Source organism: Pelodiscus sinensis, chromosome 3 (genome assembly GCF_052426305.1).
Source record: "Pelodiscus sinensis isolate ZL-2025 chromosome 3, ASM5242630v1, whole genome shotgun sequence".
Classification (NCBI taxonomy): domain Eukaryota; kingdom Metazoa; phylum Chordata; order Testudines; family Trionychidae; genus Pelodiscus; species Pelodiscus sinensis.
Window position 1 is genome coordinate 133722960 of NC_143054.1, and position 24727 is coordinate 133747686.

Below are 24727 nucleotides of genomic sequence, written 5' to 3' on the forward strand. Positions count from 1 at the left end.
ACAAACTTCTGGATGTGAGGGTTCAGGAATTTGGGTTGGGGTATGTGAGGGGCTCATGGTTCCAGTGTATGATAGGCTCAGATGTAGGGTCTGGGGAAAGGGGAGTGCAGGAGTGTTATGATGCTGTGGTCAGATGGGGGCTTGGTCCCAACAGGGGGTTTGTTGGCCAGGCTTCACTTTTACATAAATTACTATGTCAAACAAAAAGTTTCTTCATTTTCTTTATTTCTGAGAAGGGCAGGGAACCTGTTTTGAGTCAGGGATCACTGACCCACAGAAAAGTCAGTTGGGGCCACACAAGTGAGCTGCAAAAAGACCCTCCTCCAACCCATCCCCCCTCCCCCACCAAAGCTTTACTAATGTAGCCCCAACTGTGTTGGTGGGAGCAGGGGACATAGTACTGGGGACAGGGTGCCAGTGGGGACAGGTTTCTGAGGCTGGGGAGTGGGGAGAGGGAACGGGAGGAGAGTGGGGGCAGAGAGTCTCTTGCACCCGCCTCCTCCCAGGAATAGGTTGAATCAGCCTAAGGCAGACCCTGATTCCCAGCCCCACTCCTGGGGAGCCCCTTGCCACCCAGCGCTGCTGCCTTTGAATCTGAGACAGCAGCGCAGAGTGGCAAGGAGAGCTGGTCCGCGAGGGGAGCCAGTTTAGACGGGCTGTCTGCTGCACTTGTGCTGCTGCTTCTGATACAGAGGCAGCAGCATGGGGTGATAGCAGCCCCTGTTGGGGGGGGGGGGGGGGAGAGATGACTTCCCAGACCCAGCGGAACCAAAACTGAGCTGGGCTGCCTGCCTGCCTGGCTCCAAATGCACTTTAAATGAAGAAACACAAAGCCGCAGCATGGGTAGGTCCTGGACCCCGGGGGAGCTAGGACTGAGCTGGGCTGCTGGCCAGCCTGCTAAAAAAATTTACTGGCAGGGAGAGCCAATTTCAAAACCAGCTCCCCGTGCCGACCAGCTGCCTGCTGCTCTGTGCTGCTGCCTCTGATGCAGAGGCATCAGCGTAAGGTGGCAGCAGCTCCTGTCTGTGGAGGGTCTGAGCATCCCATGGACAGAGGTTGCTCTGCAGGAAGCCTGGGCCCCCCCGCAGACAGGGGCTGCTGTTGCGAAGCAGCCTCTTCCTGCAGCAGGCCCAGGCTCGCTACAGACAGAGGATGCTCCACAGGATTTCATTTATATCAGAGTTGACTTACTAAGTGGAGTGTGTGAAATTCTCATTTTAATTATGTACAACCATCAGTTCTCAGCAGAACTCCCACTAATGATGTTAACAGGAGACCCATACAAAGACAAAGGTAGCATATCGCCTACAAGTCAATAAGCTTTTATGCATTATGCTCCCAGAACTTTAGTGACAAGGACCTGGTCTACATTAAAAAGGGAAAGTCAACTTAAGATATGCAACCCCAGGTATATTAGTTACTTAGCTGGAGTGGAGGTATTTTCAATCCTGTTCTGGCACCGTCCTCACAGCCGGAGTTCTATCCCTTACTCCTTGTGAGGGGCAGAACTACTGACCAGAGTGCCCTTTCAGTTTGAATTAGCATGGTCTTCACTAGACCCACTAATTAGGGATGTCAACATGTTGTCGAATACACAATTAACCAATAAGCCTGGGATTATCAGTTAATCTCAATCGACTACACGCACTCCCCCTCTTTTCTGCCTCTGTATCAGAAGGAGAAAGTGTTGGGAGTGGGAGACGACGCCTGCGAGGAGCTACTTTTAAGCAGGCTCCGCACGAGCATTGGATCTGTCTGCTCCAACCCCCATGCTGCTGCCTCTGAAGAGAGGGATATTTATCTGATAAGAGATAAAGGATATCACAGACTAAGGATTTAGGAAGTCTCATATGGGACTGGACATTTATATGGGTAACAAGATTATCCAAGAGATAACAGTAAAATACTTAAAAAGTAACTTAGGAAAAGATAAAACTCATGCTTCAGATTTTAAACTGATCTCCCAATTCCAAATTATTAGAGACTAGAAGATTTACCTGGCATTACTCAAGTCCTTAACTCAATTAATTGTTGCTTTTCTTCATTTAAACCATTGCTTTGGAGTGGGGTTGGGGATGAATGGTTCATTATGCAAGCTACCTTGGTGAGAGAGGACGACCCTAGCCCTCACTCACCATAGCAGCTTATGGCCAGGCAAAAGGCACCTCTCCATGGCTGCTGTCGCTCCAGCAGATACAGCCAAAGGAAGGGTGCACGTCCCTCGGCTGGGGCAGGTCTGTCCCCTGGTCTCCAAAGCCACAGTGAGGAATGCAGGAAAGCATGCACTCTCCCCTTGCTCCATGATAAAGGGGAACTTCCAACAATGTTCCCGTATGAACATTGTAGAGTGCCCCCAGCTAGCCCCTTTTACCTGCCTGGTGATCCTGTCTCATTTCTATATGGTTTTATGCATCCCTGTATAAATTATGAGAGGGAATCTTCAATCCTCACTCCCCTGCCCCAGAACCAACCCCTTACCTTGCTTGAAGTTATAAGAGAAAGCTACATACCAAATTTGGTGGACCTAGCTCTTACCATTTAGGAGGAGTTCTCAATCAAACAGATGGATAGACTTGCTCATGCACAGACAAACTCTCTCAGATATACAGCAGACAGGACTATGCAGCACTTTAAAGACTAAAAAGATGGTTTATTAGGTGGTGAGCTTTCGTGGGCCAGACCCACTTCCTCAGATCAAACTGTGGAAGAAAATTGGCATGACCATATATACCAAAGGGATACAATTAAAAAAAAAAAAAAAAAACCACCTAAAATGTGATTTTTTCAATTTTATAACAGACGGGGAATGGGGGGGGAAAGGTTAGTGTCTAGGAGATAATGATATTAGGGATGATAATTGGGGAAGCTATCTTTGTATTGGGTAAGATAACTAGCATCTTTGTTAGGCCCAAAGATGTGTTCACTTTTTTTGATCGTATCCCTTTGGTATATATGGTCATGCCAATTTTCTTCCACAATTTGATCTGAGGAAGTGGGTCTGGCCCACGAAAGCTCATCACCTAATAAACCATCTTGTTAGTCTTTAAAGTGGTGCATAGTCCTGTCTTTTGTTTCAGCAAGACCAGACTAACATGGCTACATCTCTATTACAGATATACAGCAGATTTTGAAATGTTTTCCCTGGGAACCAATTCCTCATCCACTTACTGTATGGATTTCTTGCACCTTCCCCTGAGACATGGCTGCTGGCCACCATGAAGAACAAGATATTAAACTAAATCAGTGGTTCTCCAACTTCAGGGACTGTGCCCCTCCACTCCCCAGTTCAATGCAAACCTTCCTGTGGACCACCAATTGCTAACGGAAACTTGCCGTTAATTACATAATTATGCCCACGTCATTCTGCTAGTGCTGCAGGTAGGGAGAATGGTTTAATTTAACCAGTAAGAAAGGAAATATGAATCTGAATTAAACTAACACGAGAAAGTTAAAGAGCTTATCAAACTTCATTTTAAATTTATGGCCAACACAAAAGGTTTCAATATTCTATTTGTGGTAAGGGTGGGGAAACTTTTTTGGGTCTGGGGTCAATGACCCACAGAAAAACCAGTTGGAGACCACACAAGTGAGAAACAAAAACAAAAAAAACCCTCCAAAAACCCCCAACCCTCACTGATGTGGCCCCCCAACAGAGACATGACTCCTCTGGGGGAGACAGGGAGGACTGAAGCTCAGGGCTTCCCATAGGCCAGAATTACTTTTTCTGGGGTTCCAGGGTTACTGGATTTTGTGAACATCACTGGACTCTGGGGTTGGGACAAAGACAGGGGGTTTCAGTGCACAAAACAGAGCTGCCAGTGACAGGGATGGGATGCAGGATCTCAGTGGGGGGGGGGGGGTGCAGGAGAAGGCTGAGGGTGCCGGGTCTCAGCAGGGGCGGTGTATGAGAAGATTGGGCGTGTGGATAGTTGTCACTACTCAACTATTTGCTCCATCTCTCCCACCCCCAACCGCCTCTGTATCAAAGACAGCAAAGGGGTGGGGAGCAGGAGCCAGTGGTGGGGGAAGCCAGCTCGCCCCAGCACAGTCTCCGCAGTGCAGGGAGTTGGGCAGGGGAGGCAAAGACACAGCATTCTGGGACCCGGCGTGAGCCTGGACTGCTGACCCACCCCCACCACCGGCAGGAAACCAGTACTGGTGCTCCAACCTCTGGCTAATATCAATTCAGCTTAATTTGATTTCTTTGGGACTTGACATAGCCTGGTCAGGGCAGACCACAGTGTGGCAGGCCTGCCTGGGCTGGAGCAGCTCCCAGCCCCGCTACACTAACCCTGTGGATTGCTCTTGAGCACCTGTTAACCGTTCACATTCCTCTTCTGGATACTTGTTTGATGGTATCTCTCTCAAAAAAACGATAGACTCTATGTCTTAAAAAGTTAATATGGACTTGGGTTAAATAATTTGTGAATACTAACAGTTTTAAAAACACAGCTGAATTATTCTGGACACAGAAAATCCTATATGTATTTAATTTTATATTGTATTCACAGGTACCGATACAAATTTTGGTTTAAAAAAAAAAAAAAAGAGGACAGGGATGGAAAGGGTCAAAGCATGAAGCCCTTACCTATACACACAGCTCATGGACCACAAATTCAATGGAATACCAATATAACCTCATCATACACAAGATCTTTCTGTATTGTGCATCGCAGTATTGTTACTAGGGATGTAAGAGTAGAGTTGATTAAACCAATAAGCAAAAGCTTATAGTTTAATGCTAGAGACTACACGCATTTCTCCCACACCCCTTGCCAGTAAATTTTTTAGCAGGCTGGCCAGCAGCATGGCTCAATCCCAGCTTAAACTAGCTCCTGGACCTACCCCCACTGCAGCTCTGCATTTGAAGTATATTAGGAGCCAGGTTGGCAGGCAGCCCGGTTCAGTTCTGGCTCATGCTGGGTCCCAGAGCTCAGACCCTCCCCTCACCACCCGCCAGACAGGGGCTGCCCAGTGACTATAGAATGATCAACTAACTGATAAGAATTCATGAGGTTAATCAACTATTCAATTAACCAATATTTAACATTCCTAATTGTTGCCCTTCCCCAAACCCTAAAGAACCTCTTCAGTTTATTTCCTATCACCACCAAATCTGTCTTCATCAATCTTTATGGAATACCCCCTTATTTTCTATCTATGCCATCAATTTAGATGCTCTTTCACTTTAGATCTTCTGTATTATCTAGATTGCTCTTGACAGACATGTTCATTACTATTTCTTCATTCATATTTCCATAGGAAAAAAGTGGTGGGCATGATACACCTTCACTTTACCAAAGTTTTGGATAGTCTCCAACAGTATTCTTGCCAGCCAGGGTATGTCTACACTACACCGCTAGTTCGAACTAGTGGGGTAATGTAGGCATACCGCACTTGCAAATGAAGCCCGGGATTTGAATTTCCCGGGCTTCATTTGCATAAGCGGGGAGCCGCCATTTTTAAAACCCCGCTGGTTCGAGCCCCGTGCAGCGCGGCTACACGGGGCACGAACTAGGTAGTTCAAACTAGGCTTCTGGACTGCGGCGCATCCAGACTGCCTCGCTGACACGCCAAATAGCTGATAGGCACTGCACGGCGGCCATTTTGATGTAAATGAAGCAGTGATTATTTAAATCGCCACTTCATTTTCCTACGTCTAGTAAACTCATCTACATGGCTCCATTGACAGAGCCATGTAGTCTAGACATACCCTAAGTGCTCTACTACACTGACGTAATAACTTTACCTCCACCAGAAGTGTAGGAATTATATTATTGTAGTTAGGGTGATGCAATCTGTGTAGATGACTAGAGCTAACAACCAGTGTAAGTCAGGTTAATTTCAGGGCTTCTGCTGTGAAATTGTTAAGAAAGTCAGGCAGCCAGAGTCCAGATGCCCACTGCTGCTCAAAGGCAAGAAGCCACAGGCAGATTTCCCTTTGCTTCTTGGGAGCAAGAAGCCTGGTTAGAGGGGGCGGGCAGGCAGCTTTCCCCATCCTGGTAGGGAACCTAAAAATTCCTGGGAACAGAGTACTGAGGTGGGGGAGAAGGTTGGCAGCCTGGCTCCAGGCAGGGAGGTGCCACTCGGTATATTCAGAATGGAAATAAGACTTTTTAATGATGAAAGCAACCAATGGATTTTAGTAGGTTCTCTGATCACTGGCACTTAACATCATGATTGGATTTTTTCTCTAAAATATATGCTTTAATATTCACTTGAAAGTGAACTATCTTTTATAAAGAAACAATTTAATCCATATCCTTCTTCCTTCAGATATAGAAATGCTACCACTTCCTGGTCTGTTCAACACAGGTGGTCAGATCAGACAATTTCAGTGGGCCCCCTTGGCCTTGGAATTTATCTATTTTGAAAATGTGCATGTGCCTGACAGTCTATTTGTTCAAGAACTCTTCCTAAAAGGTAAGCGCTAGAACCACCACAGTTGGTATGCAGCTTCCTCTTCTCCCAACTTAAAGCAAGGTCAGGGTTTGGTTGTGCTAGGGAAACAGGAGATGTGGGGAATGCTAGAACATGGAAACTTATGAGGCAGAGAGATGAGGGACATAATATTCACAGTGGCAACTGGGGGCAGTAAGCACAGGGGAGAGCTATACTGCTAAGTGACCACTGCAGGTAGCTGTACCAAGAGCATGTCCAGGAGACAGCTGCCAGTCTCACCCAAGAGGTGGGTGGAGGAAAAACAGAAAGCACCCAGGCGGCACTCCCTCCCTGCTACGCAAGGTGTGTGTGTGGGGGGGGGGGGGGGGGAGAAAATAGAAGGGGGAAGGAGACAGCCCTCCCTAGCCTGTAATGGGGAGAGGGGGAGAAAACCCCCAGTGGCTCCCCTGAAGCCCAGGAAGGGCCAAGGAGGAGAGCCTCCTGCCCTGAGAGGGCTGGGGGGAGGGAGAGAGCCCCTGGTGCCCCCAAACCCTTGAAGGATTGAGAGGGTCCAGGGAGAAGCCCCCAGTAGTCCCCACCAGGAATAGCCAGGAGAAGGGAGGACATCCCTGGTGCCCCCCCTCACCCTGGCAATAGCCGGGGGGGGGGCGCGGAGGGAGAAAGCCCCCAGAAGCTTCCCACACTTGAAAGTCATGGACAAGTGGGAAAGCCAGGCCTTGCCACACACCCACACATTTTTTTTTTTAAACCAGAAATATTTTTCCTCGCTAATTTTGCACATTTGTTAGCACCTTATGGGCAGCCGTTTTCACTGTTCTAAATCAGTTTCTACATTGTTTTCTCAGGTCTTTCAGACTAATTGAGGAAAGGAACTTTTTAAAAAATGGGATAGTGAAATTGTAAGAACAAATACAAATTGTACACATTCAAGATACAGGACTACTAAATAAAACTATTTACTTTATTGCTTGAAGTTGACTAGATGTGAAACTGACCACTTCTCTTCCAGAAAAGATGAGGGTGAAAAGCTTGAGAACTTAACTTGCCATCATTTTCTCTCTCCTCCCTCCCACATCTCTGATGATTTAGCTGAGCTCCACAAATGAGAGAAGCAAGAAATGTCTGATTTGCAAAGATGATGTGGATCTGCAGAAGCTGCAGATATCAGAAAGGTTTGAGGGCTCAACACTTAGCATAATTCACCTGGTTTTTCCTATTATAAAAACAAACACCTTTCTTTAAAATAAGGACAAAATACAAAGTCAATTGATACAAATAATCTTTGGTTATTTTGATGGCCACAAACGTAACAAATTTTTGAAAGTGGGGAGGGAAAGGATCGGACTTTCCAGACTTCAAAGAGTTCCACTACAAATTGAACATATAGAATAAAAACAGAAAATGAAGTTCAACTTTATGGTAATACTAAATCTTTTCTTATTCCAACTACCACTCCGGCTCTGTAGTTCTCAAACAGTTTTTGGCTGATTCCCTCCCTTACTTGCCGGACCACCAGTATAACGCACTTACTTCAAGCTGCTTGATTCATTAGCGTCATCTCACTTGTTTTTTGGGCACTGTGTCTAACTGCTGGTTTTTCCTTCTCTGATTTCATATACATGCTGTTTTTTTGCTGGTTTGTGTTTCTATTTTTGTGTCTTGCTAAGGATATCACATTACCTTGGTTTTCTCCCAATCCTCAGTTCTGTTCTAGTTGCGTTTTTGCCCTTCCCGCACCAGTAATGCGCAACACTGCACTTTGCAACTTGCTTGGTACAATGAAGATCAAAAGGAAGAGTTATGTAACTCCCTATACAGAAACAAAGGCGTGCACGCACCCCCAGCAGCCATACTACAGATCAGAGACAGGCACCCTTCCTTAGCGGGTACCCCACCAAGTTAGGAATGTTATCCTTAGAAAACTAAATGATGGAAGATTTAAATTAATAATATTCATATTTATAATTGTTATTTTATGACAGCATTCTGTTATGCTTCTCTCATCTTCATGTTAAGACTAAGAATTTATATCTTATTTTGATATACCACAGTGCCTCTCTCTAGTATCCAAACTTGGCATGCAACTTCCTGTTGAGTCCTATTTTGAGAAATAAAATACTATGTTTAGGATTTCTTGCAGAATGTTTGAATTGAGAGATCTAAAAAAGACTGCAAGTTGTATTAAGAAGTTGGTGGTTAGTACTAGCTACAGGAGCTGCAACTTCATATATAATCAAAACTTTAGCCTTAACTAGAACATTTCCAATAAAAATCCTACATGCACAGCATGAAAGACGGTATCCTTATCACTTTTACAAAACTATGACAATTTTTGTACACAGTATGCCTTGAGCTATCATTTGAAAACACAATCAACTGAACATTACTGTCCTTATGAAATGTGTAGCAAAATTGTATGTAAAGTTATAAGATTCTACTCTATGAAATTGCAGAATATGCTGCAAGTTGGGGAAAAAAAAAAAAAAAAAAAAAAAAAAGGCAGCCCAAACCAGATCCTCTAAAACAAAATGTTAGCCAGGACCTCAGCCTAGTCTCAACATGATCAAGTGGACTATTACAGGGTTAAGTTACCTTGAAACTGGCTCTGTAGATATGGGGAAGGCAGTTGATGTGATATGCCTTGGCTTTAGCAAAGTTTTTGCTACGGTCTCCCACAGTATTTTTTCCAGAAAGTTAAAGAAGCATGGAGTGGATAAATGGCGAACAGAAGTTCGAACAGAAGTTCAGCTAGATCGTTGGGCTCAGGGGATAGCTATCTATCACTCAACATCTGGCTGGTGGTCAGTATCAAGTAGAGTGCCCAAAAGGTTAATTCTGGGACTGGTTTTGTTCAATATCTTTACTAATGACCTGGATGAGAAGATGAATTACACCCTCAGCAAGTTCGCAGATGACACTAAGCTTGGTTGAGAGGTAGATATGTTGGAGGATAGGGATTGGGCTTAGAGTGACCTAGACAAATTGGAAGATGGGGGGGGGGGGACAAAAAAACCTGATGAGGTTCAACAAGGACAAGTGCAGAATGTTGCACTGAGAAGGATCGCAAGCACTGCTACAGGCTGGTGACCAACAGGTTAAGCAGCAGTTCTGCAGAAAAGTACCTGGAGATTACAGTGGATGAGAAGCTGGATAGGAGTGAAAAGTGTGCCCTTGTAGCCATGAAGGCTAACGGCATATCTGGGTGCCTTAACAGAAGCATTGCGAGCAGATCTAGGGAAGTGATTATTCTCCTTATTCAGCACTGGTGAGGCACATTTGGAGTATTACCTCCAATTCTGGGCCCCTCATTAAAGAAAGCATGTGGACGCACTGGACAAAGTGCAGTGGACAGCAACAGAAATTATTAGGGTGCTGGAACACACAATTTAGGAAGACAGGCTGAGGATTTGGGCTTATTTAGTCAAGAGAAGACTCAAGGGGATCTGATAACTGCCTTCAGCTACGTGAAGGAGGGTTCCCAAAGAGGATGGAGAGAGGCTGTTCTCAGCGGTGACAAATGACAGAAGGAGTAATGGTCTCAAGTTGGAGTTGGGGAAGTCTAGGTTGAATATTAGGAAAGACTGTTTTACTAGAAGGGTGGTGAAGCACTGGAAGGGGTTATCTAGGGAAACAGTGGAATCTCCATCCATAGAGGTTTTTAAGTCTTGTCTTGACAGAGCCCCCGCTGGGATGATTTAGTTGGGATTGGTCCTGCTTTCAGCAGGGGATTGGATTCCAAGACCTCCTGAGGTCTCTTCCAACCCTATCATTTTATGATTCTTAGTGGCCATTCTTTGGCAGGAAGAAAGGTCTGAGCAAAAACTTTACATGTTGGAGACTGAGTTGGTGTCACATTCTCAGAGTGGAGGGGAAAGTATTAAAATGAGAAGAGGACACAAATCATGTCTCTCTCCTAATCTCTCCTCACGTAGGCTGTCTACACTACGAGTTTCCTCAGCAAAAAATATGTATAGGGACTCATTTGCATGAGTCACGATCTCATTTGCATATTTTCTGCCAATCCTTTGTGCTGGGGTTTTTGTGCAAAAACAAGCAATGTGGACGGGTTTTTTTTGCGCAAAACCCCCTTTTCCTGCAAGATCCTTATGCCCCAAAAAAGGTTTAGCTATCTTGCGGGAAAAGGGGGTTTTGCACAAAAAATAAATGTCCACACTGCTTGTTTTTGCACAAAACAGAGCAGCAGAAAATATGCAAATGAGATCATGACTCATGCAAATGAGTCCCTCATTAACATTTTTTGCAGAGAAATCTCGTAGTGTAGACAGATATAGTCTACAAGGTTTGGAAAGACAAAGAACAATCATTGAACTTTGCCTGTGGTCTTGGGTGAGAGATCCAGCCAGGCTTTTGTGAGAAACGTCTTTTTTCAAGTTCATGCACTTGTTAAGTTGGGTATTAGTTTATGTTTTACTTTTTTTTTTTTTGCACACAGACAAGAATGCCTTCTCATGATCATCCTGCCTTACTAATTACTACTCTCGTTTAAACGTCATCCAAAACAATAGCTCTAAATACCAGCTTCTACCCTCATTCGTACCGAATAACATCACTGGAAGCTATGGAATTGTACAAAGATAAACGAGGGAGACTGTGGACCTAAAGATAGAATATCACAAACAATGCTGAAGATGTATTATTTTAGTTACAAAACTAAGCAAATCTCTCTGAATACATATGGAGCAGAGATTTGTAGTGCAAGAAGAGGCCATTTTTTCCAGAGGCACAGTGAAGAGCTGATAAGGTGAGTGTAATACAGTAACTTCAATTATAGTAGGGAGCTCTGAATGTATTTGACAACAAATTAGATGTCATGTTAGCTGAATAAAAGCTAAACTTTAAACACAGCTCCTTTAGTAACAAAGTAAGAGTTTCATCATTAAGACAGAAGTTGCTGGAAAAAAGCTTAAAATTACTAAGGCAGGAAAAAAGTATTCAGAAAAAAGTATTCACCCTTATTAAAGTACTATACAACTACAATGATGAACATTCTTCAGTGACAAAAAACTTCATACAATGGTTCAGGTTTGTCAGTCAGAATAATCATGGAGGTCATCTAAAGGTGGACAACGGATTTAGGAGAGAAAAATCAGGGAAAATAAACAGGAGATGAACTTCTGCGACCTGCAGGACTTACTTCTTGAATATGAAAGGTTCTCAACAATAAAAAAAATAAAAAAATAAATTTAGACCATAACAAACAAATAGCCAGAACTAAAGAAAGGTTTTGTTTAGAAACATACACTAGGATTTGTATATATTTGTATGGCTGACTATCTCTATTTGTGGTCTTAAATAGCAAGTTAGCAAAGAAATTTAACAGTGTCATTTTAATTAGATTTTCTTAATACACAAGTACATTAGGATTAATACATGAGTACTCCAGAGTCTTAGTGGATGACCAACCAACCATAAGCTCCATGTGTGATGCTGTGGATAAGAAGGCTAGTGCAATACTTGGCTGCATATACTGGGGAACGTTAAGAGAGTCCCAAATTAGAGAGGTGCAACCTGTTGTAAGCTGTATTTTCATCTATAAGGGCTAGAAGTAAAATTTTAAATGAAAGATCAAATTCTGTAGATAGTGATGGTTTAAGCCTTGTTCCAGTTGCTAAGGTAAGTGTCCTACTTCCCAACAAGTAGAGTTTTCAAGAAAGTTAAGTGGATTATTTTCTGATTTTTATATATATATATATATATATATAAATAAAATCAGAATTGACAGATTCTACAGTTAAAATGTAGCTATTACTGATGGACAGGAACGAAAGAAAAATCCCATCTTGGCTTTCAGATCCCAGCCTGGCTACGTGTGCAGGGCTTGCAACTTAAAAAAAAAAATCTATTTATAGCTCATTTGTGTATCAAATATGCTGCATTTATAAAGTCCATCTTTCTAATAAAGTTTGTACAGAGATAACTTACAACAGCTTCCTCCAACACAATCAAGTAATTAGATTAAAGAGCACCTTTTCTTAACTCATTTTTAAAAAAACATAACTTGACATTAACAGTGTCACTTTTGGGTATAATATGTTTTTCCACACATAGGCACAATGAGTACATGGACATTGGTCATTAAAAACATGACACAAGGCAGGTAAAGTAATTTTTTTTAACTTTAACTTCTGTTGGTGAAAGACATGCTTTCAAGCTCAACAGAGCACTTCACCCATGGGAAAATAGTTCTATTTAGTCATGAACTCTTAATTTTATTTTTACTCATTAATGTGTTACAATTGTTGGCTCTGATTCTGCATACTGTTTTACATGGGCAAATCATGAACCTGCACACAGGATGGGACTCCATGGAAGTATGAGTACTTAATGAATATCTTGAATTTCACTGTGACCAAGAATGGTATGGTTGGTGGATAGTTCCCATATCACCTTTTGACTAAAAGGTCCAAAACCATGATCTCATACGTTTCAATTTATCTAAACAAACGTACCTCACCTTCCTCCACTCTTACGTCCATAAAGAATAGGTGGCCTGTTGTCACAATTAAAAAATATTTAATTGGTGTCCAATAAGCTAACCATTAGAGCTTTGTAAATCCACATATATCCACTGCTCGTTTTTGCAGAATTTTGTATCCATGCCGGGCTCTCTCTCTCTCTATATATATTATATATATATATATATATATATATATATATATATATATACACACACACACACATATATACACACACACACACACACACACGGATTTCTGTGGCTCATTTTTTGTGCATGCAGATACAAATTTTGAATCCATGCAGGGCTCTAACAACAACTCTCTCATGTGATCAGCTATCTTTCATTGACAGTCAGCTTCCTAATGTTCACTCACGTGATACTATATCAATGGCTGTGGTGTGTGCTTCATGATTTGGCATTTCCCTGATTGGACTCAAAGATGCAAGAGTAGCCCCGCCCGATGTTAATAGACTGTATTTACTGAATACTAAATATACCAGAACAGAATTTTGAACAGAATCCTCCCCTCCTTCCTCCAACCCTCACTGCAGAATCACTAGCATCCAGCTCCAAGCAGTGTGTGGATGAGATCACAAAATATGGCTCATCCATACAACTGTCATCTGCTTCTCAGTGGAGTCAGCTTCCTCTTCCACAGAATGCTTTACATTTGAAAAGCGCCATCAGCTTTGTGTTACATTAGTAACCCATTCATTTCCACCCCAACATTTTTTTTTTTAAGAAAAAGCAAATTATTTTACCTTTGCCAAATAAACATTTGCAAGAACCCATGTACATCATATACTAGGGAAGAATTTTTTTAATTAGACAAACCTTATTAAAATACTCCAGATAAAAAGCAGACGGGGAGGGGAGGGGGAAGGAAGGAGACAAATAAGAGGGGAAATAATGGGGTCTCCCGTTTCCTTTTCCAGACACGTTAAAGGCAGAGTTTCATTCTTCTAATTATGGAGGGTGAAGAGGCCGCGAGACTCCAACTATGGGGGAGTTTCGTGACGGGGGAGGATTAGATTTTTTTTTTTTTTTAAAAGACTCAATGCAACAACAAAATCCGTCGGCGGGTGAAGAGAAACTCAAAAATAAAAAGCTCCAGGCAACAGATCACAAGCCCACGCCGCAGGAGACTCCGTCCCAGGTGAATGAGGACGGCGAAGGGGCGACTGTATCGGCGGGGAGAGCTGGGGCTGAATAGGGGAGTCTCCCTCCCGCTCCGCGGGGCATGTCTGTGTCGGGGAGGGAGACGCAGAGGAAGAAACAGATTTAGCGTCTCCATCTGCATCCCGCGTGGGCCGGCGGCTCGGGCACGCCCGGCGGCAGCGCAGGCTAACGGGCGGGGAGCAGCCAGCAGTCGGGGAGGGGTCGCTTGGAGGCACTCGGCGGCCATGGACGCGCACAGCAAGGGAGGGGGAGCGTTGCCCCTGCAGGCACGGACGGTGCAGCCCCCCCCCCAAGCTCAGACCGGGAGAGGCGGCGGGGAGGGGGGGAAGCAGCATCACTTACCCCCCCGAAGGAGACTCTCTGGGCAGGGGTGTCCCTAGCACCGCTGTTCACTGACCCGCCATCTCCTCGTCGCCAGGGGGCGAAGCGCAGCGGGTCCGTTTGTCCCTGCGGCTCTTAAGCTAGCAACCGCTCTAACGTTATTCCCGGCACATCGCGGCTAACGGCACAGAGCGGGGCGCGGGCACTGCGCAAGCGCCGCCCTAACACACACATCTATATACACAGAGACACACAATGCGCGAGGGGGTGGGGAAAAAAGAGAATGAACGGAGCCGAGTTCCGAGAATGACTGCGCAGGCGCTGCGGCGATGGAGGGCTCCTCTGTGAATTCTCATTGCGCTTGCGCCAGCTCCAGACAATGGAGGCGCAAACTCCCCTCGGGAGCGAGCGCACATTCCGCGTACGCCCCGGGGCAATACGTGAAAGGGGAAAGAAAACATGGATTCCTTTTGCCCGGGATTACTGCGCGTGCGCTGCGTCCGGGCGCTGCGGGGAAAGAAAGCTGCGCTCTAGCAGCACAGTGCGCAGGTGCGATCTGACCGCATACAAAGGGAAAGAGACCGAGGCCGCAACAACTCTTCTCAAGTGGGGGGAGGACGTTGCTCGTAGGGACTTCAACTCCCGAGGGCCCAGAGAAGGACGCGCGCTGCATGCTGGGAGACGTAGTCTGAGACCGCTGCAACGTGAGTACGAGACGTATTAAAGGGCGGGGCTCTGAAAGGGAGCAACTCACCTCAGCTGGGGGCCGACGGGACCGTTTTCCTAGTTGGTTAGCAACGAGCTCCCACACGGGTTGAGGTTAGAAGGGGCGGTGGGTGCCGCAAAGCCGTGAGGGAATCGTAGTTCCGCTAAGAGCTGCCGCCCGCTGTGGGGGATGGGACGGCGAACGACACGGAACTACGGCTCCCGAGCGCTGTTGGAAGCGGCGAAGCCGGGAGGGAAAGGCTGGGTCCTCACACGCTGACTCGGGACAGGGAAGCGGAGCCCGTGCGGCGTCGCTTGGCGCGGAGAGACGCGGACCTTGTCCGTATGCGGGAAGCCCGGGAAGAGTCCGACCTGGAGCGGTATCAGAAAAGCCTGCGAGGTGAGCGGGATCCCCGTCCCAGCGCCGCCTGCCCCCTTCTTCTGGCAGTGCCAGCTCCCCGCGAGCTGAGTGGTTTCTCGCCGTGCCCACTGTCCCCCACTACTGGCTGCCCCAGCTCCTCTCGTCGCACGGCCCGCCTGGCTGCTGGCACCGTGGCCACTAGTGTGCGGGCGACCCCTTTTCTTGCCGCTGCCCCACCGCCACTATTGGCTACGTGGCTTCTTTGCCTGAGGCTGCGCCGTTTTCTCCACCTCTCTGCTCACCACGTCTGCTAAAAATTGAACTGGAGAAGGGTAGACTGGTGCCGACACCCCTTTATACTGTTCTAACCATCCCAGCCTGTTGAGCCAAGTGAACCAGATTATGATCTCCCCGGTGACTGAACCCATTGCTGTCGGAACTCTACCCACCCTGTGCCCCTAGCACCAAACTTCCACCCCGGTCCCCCTCACTCTCTAATTTTGGCAAAGAGAGCTCTAAATCAGCTGTTTACCTGACAGCTTCCCCCCTGGAGGGGGGAAGAGAAGAGAGAATGAAGGGAAGGGAACCTAGAGGGGCAGGAAGAGGGTATGTGGGGGCTCCCCATGTAGCCTTGCCCCATGTAGCCATTACAATTTTGGCTGGGAACATGGGGGGGGGGTAGTGCATCTTCAGAGCACTACCTGTGGCTTTTCCTTTTCCCTTCCCTCCCTCCCCCCCCCCCACTATAGAAGCTCTAGTAGCACCAAACCCCAGACCAACGTCATAGTTGACAGTAAATTCACCAGTGCATTTGCTCTCACTTGCTAAGGAGCCTTGACAACCTGAGCATCTGCACTGTATGAGGCACAGAGTCACTGCAATATGACCCAGCTGTAGCCGAGGACCCCATTTTAATAGGGTCTCCATGCTGGCATTCAACATGTTGGGACTCAGGGCTGAAGCTAAGCCTGAGCCCCCTGCCCAGAGCTGAAACTTTTGGAGAAGCCCCTGTCCGTGGCAGTCCCCCCACAACCACAGTGGGTCCGGAGCAGCCCACTATTCCAGCCCCACCAGTTAACTGGTTAAGCCTAGACATGTCAATGAGTAGTTGACTATAGAATTAATTGATAAGCCTAGGCTTTTCAGTTCATCTTGACTACTCACATTCTCTCCCTCCCTCCCCCACTGCCTCTATCACAGGCAGCTGGGGTGGAGAGCTAGCTTGAAAGCCAGTCCCACCCTCCAGCACCAGCTCTGCGGTGCCACCTTCCCCTTACCACTCCCCCTCCCCCATGTGCTGCTGCCTGAGAGACAGCGGCATAAGGGAATAGGGGAGGCTGCTGTGAAGGAGCCCCTGTCCACAGGGGGATGGAGGCTGCTCTGCATTCCGCGAAGCAGCTTCTGTCTGCGGCGGCCCAAGGTGGCTGTGGACAGAGGCTGCTTTATGGCAGCAGCCCACGTCCACAGGGAGCTTGGAAAGGGGCTGCTGCTGGACCAGCCTCTGGCCAGCTCAGACTGCCACAGACAAGTTGCTTCATGGTAGCCTCCTTTTCAGTTCCTAGCCTCTCTTCTCCCCCTCCCCCCTGCAGCAGCCTCTGTCCACTGGGAGGTTGGACCCCCGAAGTCAGGGACTACTGCTGTGTTATCCTACACTACTGCCTTTGATACGGAGGCAGCAGCGCATGGTGGCAGGGGGCTCCCAGGAGCACCGACTGCCACCCCTCAGGACTATAGAATAGATCTAACCAAAAAGTTTATGCTGTTACACAGCTATTCGATTACCCAATATCTAACCTCCCTTGTTAAACCTTCACATAACCCAGCTTGTGAGCTGTGACTGAGCAGGGCTGCCTGCCTGCCAGCCCAGCGCCTAATACATTTTAAACACAGAGCTGCAGTGAGGTAGGTCCCAGACACTGCAAGCTGGGACTGAGCACAGCTGCTGGCTAGCCCACTAAAAAAAAAAAAAAAAAAAGTACTGGCAGAAGGGGGAGGTAGGGGAAGTGCATGTAATCCATAGCATTAACCAATGAGCTTTTGCTTATCGGTTAATTACACCATTACTTCCCTAGTCGCACTTTTTTGGGCCTACCTGCTGGAACCCACAGCATCGCCTCTTGATATGCGTGGTAGGCATGGATCCTCAAGTTGGTAGGGAAAATAAGGAGAGAATGTGGAAACGGTTTGTGGTCCCACCCATGGATTTAAGGCGCTCACTCAGGAGAGGCTGGCACTTGCCCCAGCAGCAGCAACTAGGGTCTGGTGGTGCTGAAACGAACCCTGTGGTAGGGTCAGTCCTACTTCGGGCTCCCAGGCCCCTGTTCTGCCCATTATCCTACAGTTTAGTGGACATGGTACAAGTCCCACTTGCCTTTTCTGAGCATTTGGCCTTCTGTCCCTTGGCAAAACAAAGGGGTGTTGAGGCCGATGCCCTCAGCCAGTCAGGCTGAGTAAACAGTCCTCCTCAGCCACCAACTGAAGTTTCTGGCCATCTAGAAGGAAGGAAGCTTCCAAACACTCCCTGTTGGAGCCTGCCACCTCCTCCTGCAGCCCTTAGCAGTGTTGATGGTGTTCTGCTCAGCTCCTCTGATTTGCCTATCAGCTGTTAGCTCCTTTCCACCTCCACTCTCCAAACTTTTTCTCCACTCTCTTCCACCCTCCCTCACAGAAAAGGTTTTTAAAGAGGTCCTGTGGCAGCCTGAAATCAGTTCACCTGCCCCTTAATTGATTTAGAGCAGCCCTGTCTCAGCTGCCCCTGATTATCCAGGGCTGTTGCTTATTTCCCCCCCCCCCCCAGCTGCCTCTCCCCCCTTCCATCAAGCCCTTGTACAAACATAGGCAGCAGCATGGGGTGGCAGCCCAGGGAGTGGGGCTAGAACACACTGGCTGCTGGCACTGCCCCTGGAACTATAGGATAGTTGACTAAGACTTCATGGGGTTAGTCAACTATTCTGTTACCTGCTATCTAACATCCCTGGTACTGGGCCCTCTTTCTCCACTGTATGAATGTGCTTGTACTGGTAAAGCTTACTGCCATATGGGAAGGCAATTAAGCTAAAATGGTATAAGGTACAGTAAAACTCCAGGGCTATGTCTACACTGGCCCCTTTTCCGGAAGGGGCATGTTAATTTCAGCTATCGTAATAGGGAAATCCGCGGGGGATTTAAATATCCCCCCGTGGCATTTAAATAAAAATGTCCGCCGCTTTTTTCCGGCTTTTAGAAAAGCCGGAAAAGAGCGTCTACACTGGCCCCGATCCTCCGGAAAAAAAGCCCTTTTCCGGAGGATCTTATTCCTACTTTGAAGTAGGAATAAGATCCTCCGGAAAAGGGCGCTTTTTCCGGAGGATCGGGGCAAGTGTAGACACTCTTTTCTGGCTTTTCTAAAAGCCGGAAAAAAGCGGCGGACATTTTTATTTAAATGCCACGGGGGATATTTAAATCCCCCGCGCATTTCCCTATTGCGATATCAAAAATTACCATGCCCCTTCCGGAAAAGGGGCCAATGTAGACGTAGCCCAGGGCTGTGTCTAGACTGGCAAGTTTTTCCGGAAAATCAGCAGCTTTTCCGGAAAAACTTGCCAGCTGTCTACACTGGCCGCTTGAATTTCTGGAAAAGCGCTGACGATCTCATGTAAGATCGTCAGTGCTTTCCCGGAAATACTATGCTGCTCCCGTTCGGGCAAAAGTCTTTTTCCGAAAGACTTTTGCGCAAAAGGGCCAGTGTAGACAGCACAGTACTGTTTTCCGCAAAAAAGCCCCGATCGCGAAAATGGCGATCGGGGCTTTTTTGCGGAAAAGCGCGTCTAGATTGGCCACGGATGCTTTTCCGCAAAAAGTGGCAGGATGCTTTTCTGCGAAAGCAATCTAGATGCACTTTTCCGAAAATGCTTTTAACGGAAAACTTTTCCGTTAAAAGCATTTTTGAAAAATCATGGCAGTGTAGACTTAGTCCGGCATCGCATTGTATGGCGCTCCCGATAGTCTTACATCAAAATGAGAAGAGCCTAGTGAGTGATCTTCGGCAAAAAACAAGTCACAAGGCAGCAGCGGCGGCAGCTGAACCGAGCAAAACCGGACGGGACTGAATCAGTCTGCCACTGGTATTGTGTGATGCTGAACAGTGCTTGTGCTACAATAAAAAGGGTTAAAAACACTTTATATACAGTATATACTGTGTGTATATATATATATATATAACCATCTTATAGTACCTCCTGAGAGTCCGGCATATCTGATAATCCGGCACCACCTAGGTCCCAAAGGTTCCGGATTATCGGAAGTCTACCATATCTTGATATAGATTGGACTTCACTGGTCTGGCACCCTCGGGTCTTGACTGGCCCCGAGCAAGGGGATTTGATGGAACAGAGAATATCACCCCCCTCATGGCCTGTGTTGCCACTGGGCTAGGTGCTACCCCGCCCTGGAACTCTCTGGATGACAGGGGGTGAGGTGCTGGAGTTATTTTTTCATACTAGCATTTAAAATGAGGAATGTTGAAATCAAAAGAAAATGATCTGTTTGATGCAGCATTTAAACTTGAATTTGTTGAATATGCAAAGGAAACAATAATTGTGCTGCTATTCAAAAATTCTGCATCAATGAGAAGCAGGTAGGAGAATGGTGAAAAAATAAAGCAACACTAAAAAACATACCAAGAAGCAAGAAAAAATGTCCAACAAGGTTTGCTTCATTTCTTGGGCTGGAAAAGTCGCAACGATTGGGTTGTTGAATGATGACAAAATGCGTACCTTGTCACTAGAACTGGAATTTGTCTGTGTGCTCTCCAAATGTCAAAAGATGACACACGAGTCAGAAAAGCCATAGGTGTATGTCACATCAACAGTTTGGCATACTAGCTTCGTGAACTGTCAAGGTCTCTATCTTCAGCAATAAACAAAGATAGCACAAAAGCTGCTGAGAGACCAGGAAGAAAAAAATTGAATCTTTCCGAAGATTTATTATAAAATATCAAAAGGAATATGAATCGGAGTTGTCACAAATAGGAAATATGGATGAAACATTTTTGACATTTAATCTTCTGAGCAAAAGAAGAGTAACTAGTGTTGGTGAAAAAACAGTCTTAATTAAAACCACTGGCCATGAAAAATAATCCATTTTTACAGTAGTTTTATCATATATGGCCAATGGATTAAGGCTCTATTCTGTTTCTTGAAAAGAAAAACCTTGTCCAAAACGATGACATTTCATGGGGATATCCTCATATGTGCACATGTAAAGGGACGGATGGATGAAAGTGGTACTATTGACTGTTTGGAAAAAGTGTTCAGTGATGAGAAACATTTCTCTAGAAACCTTCTATGCTTGTATGGGACATGTTCAGGGCACATAGGTTGGATAAGGTGAAGCATGTGACCAAAAAAATGAAAATTACTTGAACTGTAATACCTGCAGGCCTAACTTCTGTTCTACAATCCCTTAATGTCCGCCTGAACAATCCCTTTAAAGACCGGCTATGCAAAATGTGATCTGACTGGATGTGGTCAGGCATGGTGAAATTGACAAAAGGCGGAAATCTTATCTAGCCCAAAATTAATCTGGTTGCCCAGTGGTCAAGGATGCGTGGGAGTCCATTCTCTTAGAAATTATAGAAAAATCATTTTGGAAACGCTGCATCAGCCATATGCTTGATGGGTCAGAAGACAGTACCACATTCACTCGTGACACAATGGAGACTGATAAGCAATCAGGATGACATTGCTGATGACAATGCAGGAGCAGCTATGACTGAAGCTGAGTTTAATGAACTGTTTGGTAAATTGGAGACTGATTCAGAGTTTGAAAGGTTTTACGACTTTAAATGCATTAGAATATGAGATTTTAAAACATTTCTTCGAAATTAGTCCATATGAGTTCATATATGTTCAATTATTATACTTTTTTTGGTTAGATGCATTAAAATAAAAGTTCTAAAACTTATGTTTCGATTCTGACTTTTAAAATACAGGAGAAGAGGTCAGTTCCCAGCCCAGCAGGGCAAACTGTTGGCCTGTTGAGACATTTGTGTACTTGGAGCATCTGCAGGCATGGAACCTCTCAGCTCCCATTGGTTGCTGTTTGCCATTCACAGCCAATGGGTACTGCAGGAAGCAGTGTGGGCCAAGGAATGGTCTGGCAGTCATTCCCGTTGACCCAGAACAGCTAACAGCCAGAGGGAGCTGAGGAGCTCTGTTCCTGCAGATGCTCCAGGTACATAAAACATGCTAGCGTGCCAGTGGCTTGCCCTGTTGGGCTGGAAACTGAGGTTTGCCAATCCCTCCCCCCAGTTAAAAAAAAATAAAATAAAGTAGTAGCACAGTGACCCATCCATAAGATGACCCACCGCTCTTTATGGTGTGATTTTTTTTTTTTAACAAAAAAAAATTGACTTATGATCGAGTACATAGGGTACATTATACATTTTCACCTCCTATGAAGTGTTTTTATTCTAATTTCTTTCTGATTCATTTTTAAATTTTACTTGTTTCCATCTTTTGATTTGGGGATGTAAAATCCTATTTATTTATCTGCTTAAATGTTATGTTTAACCAGTTAATGGATTAAATGGGGGCAGGTGAGTTTGTGTGGGGGGGGGGCGCCCATCTCGGGTGGGAGCTGCTCCATCTAGGCTGGAGCACCCCTGCCCACCGCAGGCTCTGTGGGGATGAACCAGCCCACAGTGACAGGGGGGCTATTCCAGCCCCCATTGGATAACCATAATTGGTAAGCATTGCCTGGTAAGGATGTAGCTTACCACCACTTAACTATTCACGTACGTAGTATTAAATAGTAGTTCCATGTAAAGTTCACCCAACAGTTACAGCAGCTAAAACAACGTGATAGTCATTTCAAACAGTTTAGTTATCAAAAATTAAGAGCATGAGTTCAGTTAGTTTCAGCTGACCAATTAAGCACTCTGCTCTCTGTGGTGTGAGGTGTGAGAAGGAATAAAGATTATATTGGAAAACTAAAAGTCCTCTTCCAGGTGCTGGTCAAGAAAATAATTAAAAAAGGAATGGTTTGTAACCTGAAAAAGGTGATACAGTATCTTGAAATAATGAAGTGTTAACTTATTTAAAATAAATGTTTGAAGTTGTATTTTAATATAGGAAATCTATGAAGTTGTTCATGGTAGTAAGTATTTTTAGATATAAGTCCATAATTAGTACCTGAAGTGTTGTCACCTCTAGGAATTTTAGTTATCAATCAAACCAGGATGGATTTGATTTAAATAAAATTGATTTAAATCATTAGTCAGGAAGATTTGATATGATCATGGGTTCTCTACATACAAGTGTGTCCTTGTTGGTTGCTATAATCTTAATAGATATTCTTCACAACTCAGATATAGGTTTCAAGTTTAGAGGTACACCTACATTTTAAAATAGTGTTTTATAAGGCTGTCAATTGATGTGTTAATTCCTGCAATTAATGCAGTTAAGGATTAACAAATTAAATGTTTGTACGTGTTAATAGCAGGTGTTAATGCTGCACTGCCTGATTGAAGTGCTGCTGCGGCGCTACAAAAGGGCAGCGCAACGCAGAGCCTGGGACTCCCCAGGTCACCCCAGGCTCTGCTGTCCCTTTGAAACACAGAGTTTCAAAGGGGTAGCCACCTCACAGATGAGCTGCGGGATCAGCTGTGCGGCAGCTGCCCCTTAGAAATGCTGCCTCTGCATGTTTCAAAGGGACAGCGGAGCCCAGGGTCTGCTGGGGACTCACCAGCTGCTCCCGGGCTCTGCGTAGCATTACCTCAGAACCTGGGGTCAGCTGGGGACTCCCGAGCTGACCCTGGGTTCCACTGCCAGGCTGACCCCGGTCTCCATGGCAGCTGCCCCTTTGAAATGCCAGAAGCTGTGTTTTAAAGGGGGGCAGCCGTGGAGTCTGGAGTCAGCTGGGGACTCCCAGCTGATTCTGGGCTCCCCATGGCAGCAGAATCCAGGGTTACCTGGGGACGTCTCAGTTTACCCTGGGTTTCTGGGGAAATGTCGTGCAGAGCCCGGGATTAGCTGAGGAGTCCCCAGCTGACCCCGGGCTCCACAGCTGTCCCTTTGAAATGCTACCTTGATGTTTCAAAGCAGCAGCGCTACACAGCTGTGCGGTGCTGCCACTTTGCAGTATCCCTTTCCCCCACCCCTTTTTCTACCTCTATCTGATGGAGGCAGCAAAGGCCGGGGGGTGAGGGGAGGAAATGACTAGTCCACTAGTTGACTGACTATCCGATAAGCATTTGCTTATCAGATAGTCAGCTAGTCTTTAACTTCCCTACCAGGGATCAGCTGAAATGCCCAGCTGATCCCGGGCTCCGGGCTGCACTGCCCCTTTGAAGTGCTGCTTCAAATCAGAGCATTCCAGCTGATCCTGGGCTCCTAATGTGCTGCCCCTTTGAGGCATCAGGGCGGCGTTTCCAAGGGGCAACGCAATGCGGAGCCCGGGATCAGCTGGGGATTCAAAGGGGCCACGCTGCATGGAGCCTGGGTTCAGCTGTGAATTCTAGCTGATCCTGAACTCCATGCAGCGCTGCCCCGTCGAAACATCGTGGTGGCATTTCAAAGGGGAGGTCCGTGTGATTAATCGTGATTAAATTTTTTAATCCCTTGACAGCCCTAGTGTTTATTTTGAACACTTTTCAAATTAGTTTCAGCTATATCAGAAAATGAATGCTTGGTTATTTAATTTACCAAAAGGTTATTGAAGCAGATATTTATGAAGTCATTGGTATGTGAACTACGTCCAGTTCAACATAATAATCATTCATATTTGGAGGATTTTCTTGCCATGGTGTATTAGGAGGAGAACATCACCAGATAGATATTTTAATTGTTTTATTTAACTAAAACAACCTCATTATATATTCTGGATTTTTTTTCAACAGCAAACATAATATTTTAGCAAAAGAAGCATATGAAGTTTTTCATTTAGTTAAACACTCAAGTTTTTTTTTTTTTTTAAATCAGTCTTGTTTTTGTTATTGTTTTAAACTAAAATAGGTATTGACTCTGTGTGCACAAACTTGTACAGGGACAGTTGGATGGAGGTCTGTTGTTTCTCACCTCTATATGCTTATTTATTTAAAAACATTTTTGTTACCAAGCATGTTAGCTCTGGAGACACAAATCCACAGTTTGAGAACTGCAAAACTAAGCATCTTTAATGGTATCTTCTACACTGAGTACTGACTCCCATTGGATACATCGAAATATTAACCTAAATAATCTATGCAGAAGCCTTGGGAACCTTGTAAGATTGGGTCTCTAATCAATGAACGAATGGA

At 45.6% G+C, this 24727-nt stretch overlaps 2 protein-coding genes across 16 annotated transcripts in view; one reads left to right on the forward strand and one right to left on the reverse strand.

Annotated features, from left to right (window-relative positions):
• Positions 1 to 15242, reverse strand: part of CEP170 (centrosomal protein 170) — a 173791-nt gene extending 158549 nt beyond the window's left edge. For 5 of the 13 annotated variants that reach the window (XM_075924856.2, XM_075924857.2, XM_075924854.2 and 2 more), the window contains exon 1: positions 14406 to 14625. The gene's annotated coding sequence lies outside the window, so the exon portion shown is untranslated. Of the gene's footprint in view, positions 1 to 14405; positions 14627 to 15138 lie in introns of those variants that run through there. The other 8 variants (XM_075924859.2, XM_075924852.2, XM_075924851.2 and 5 more) reach the window with 6 other exon arrangements.
• SDCCAG8 (SHH signaling and ciliogenesis regulator SDCCAG8) overlaps positions 14764 to 24727 on the forward strand; it is a 157679-nt gene continuing 147715 nt past the window's right edge. For 2 of the 3 annotated variants that reach the window (XM_075924862.2, XM_089777373.1), the window contains exon 1: positions 14764 to 15088. In XM_075924862.2, coding sequence (XP_075780977.2) covers positions 14764 to 15088 — 325 coding nt within the window. Of the gene's footprint in view, positions 15089 to 15354; positions 15490 to 24727 lie in introns of those variants that run through there. The other variant, XM_075924861.2, reaches the window with a different exon arrangement.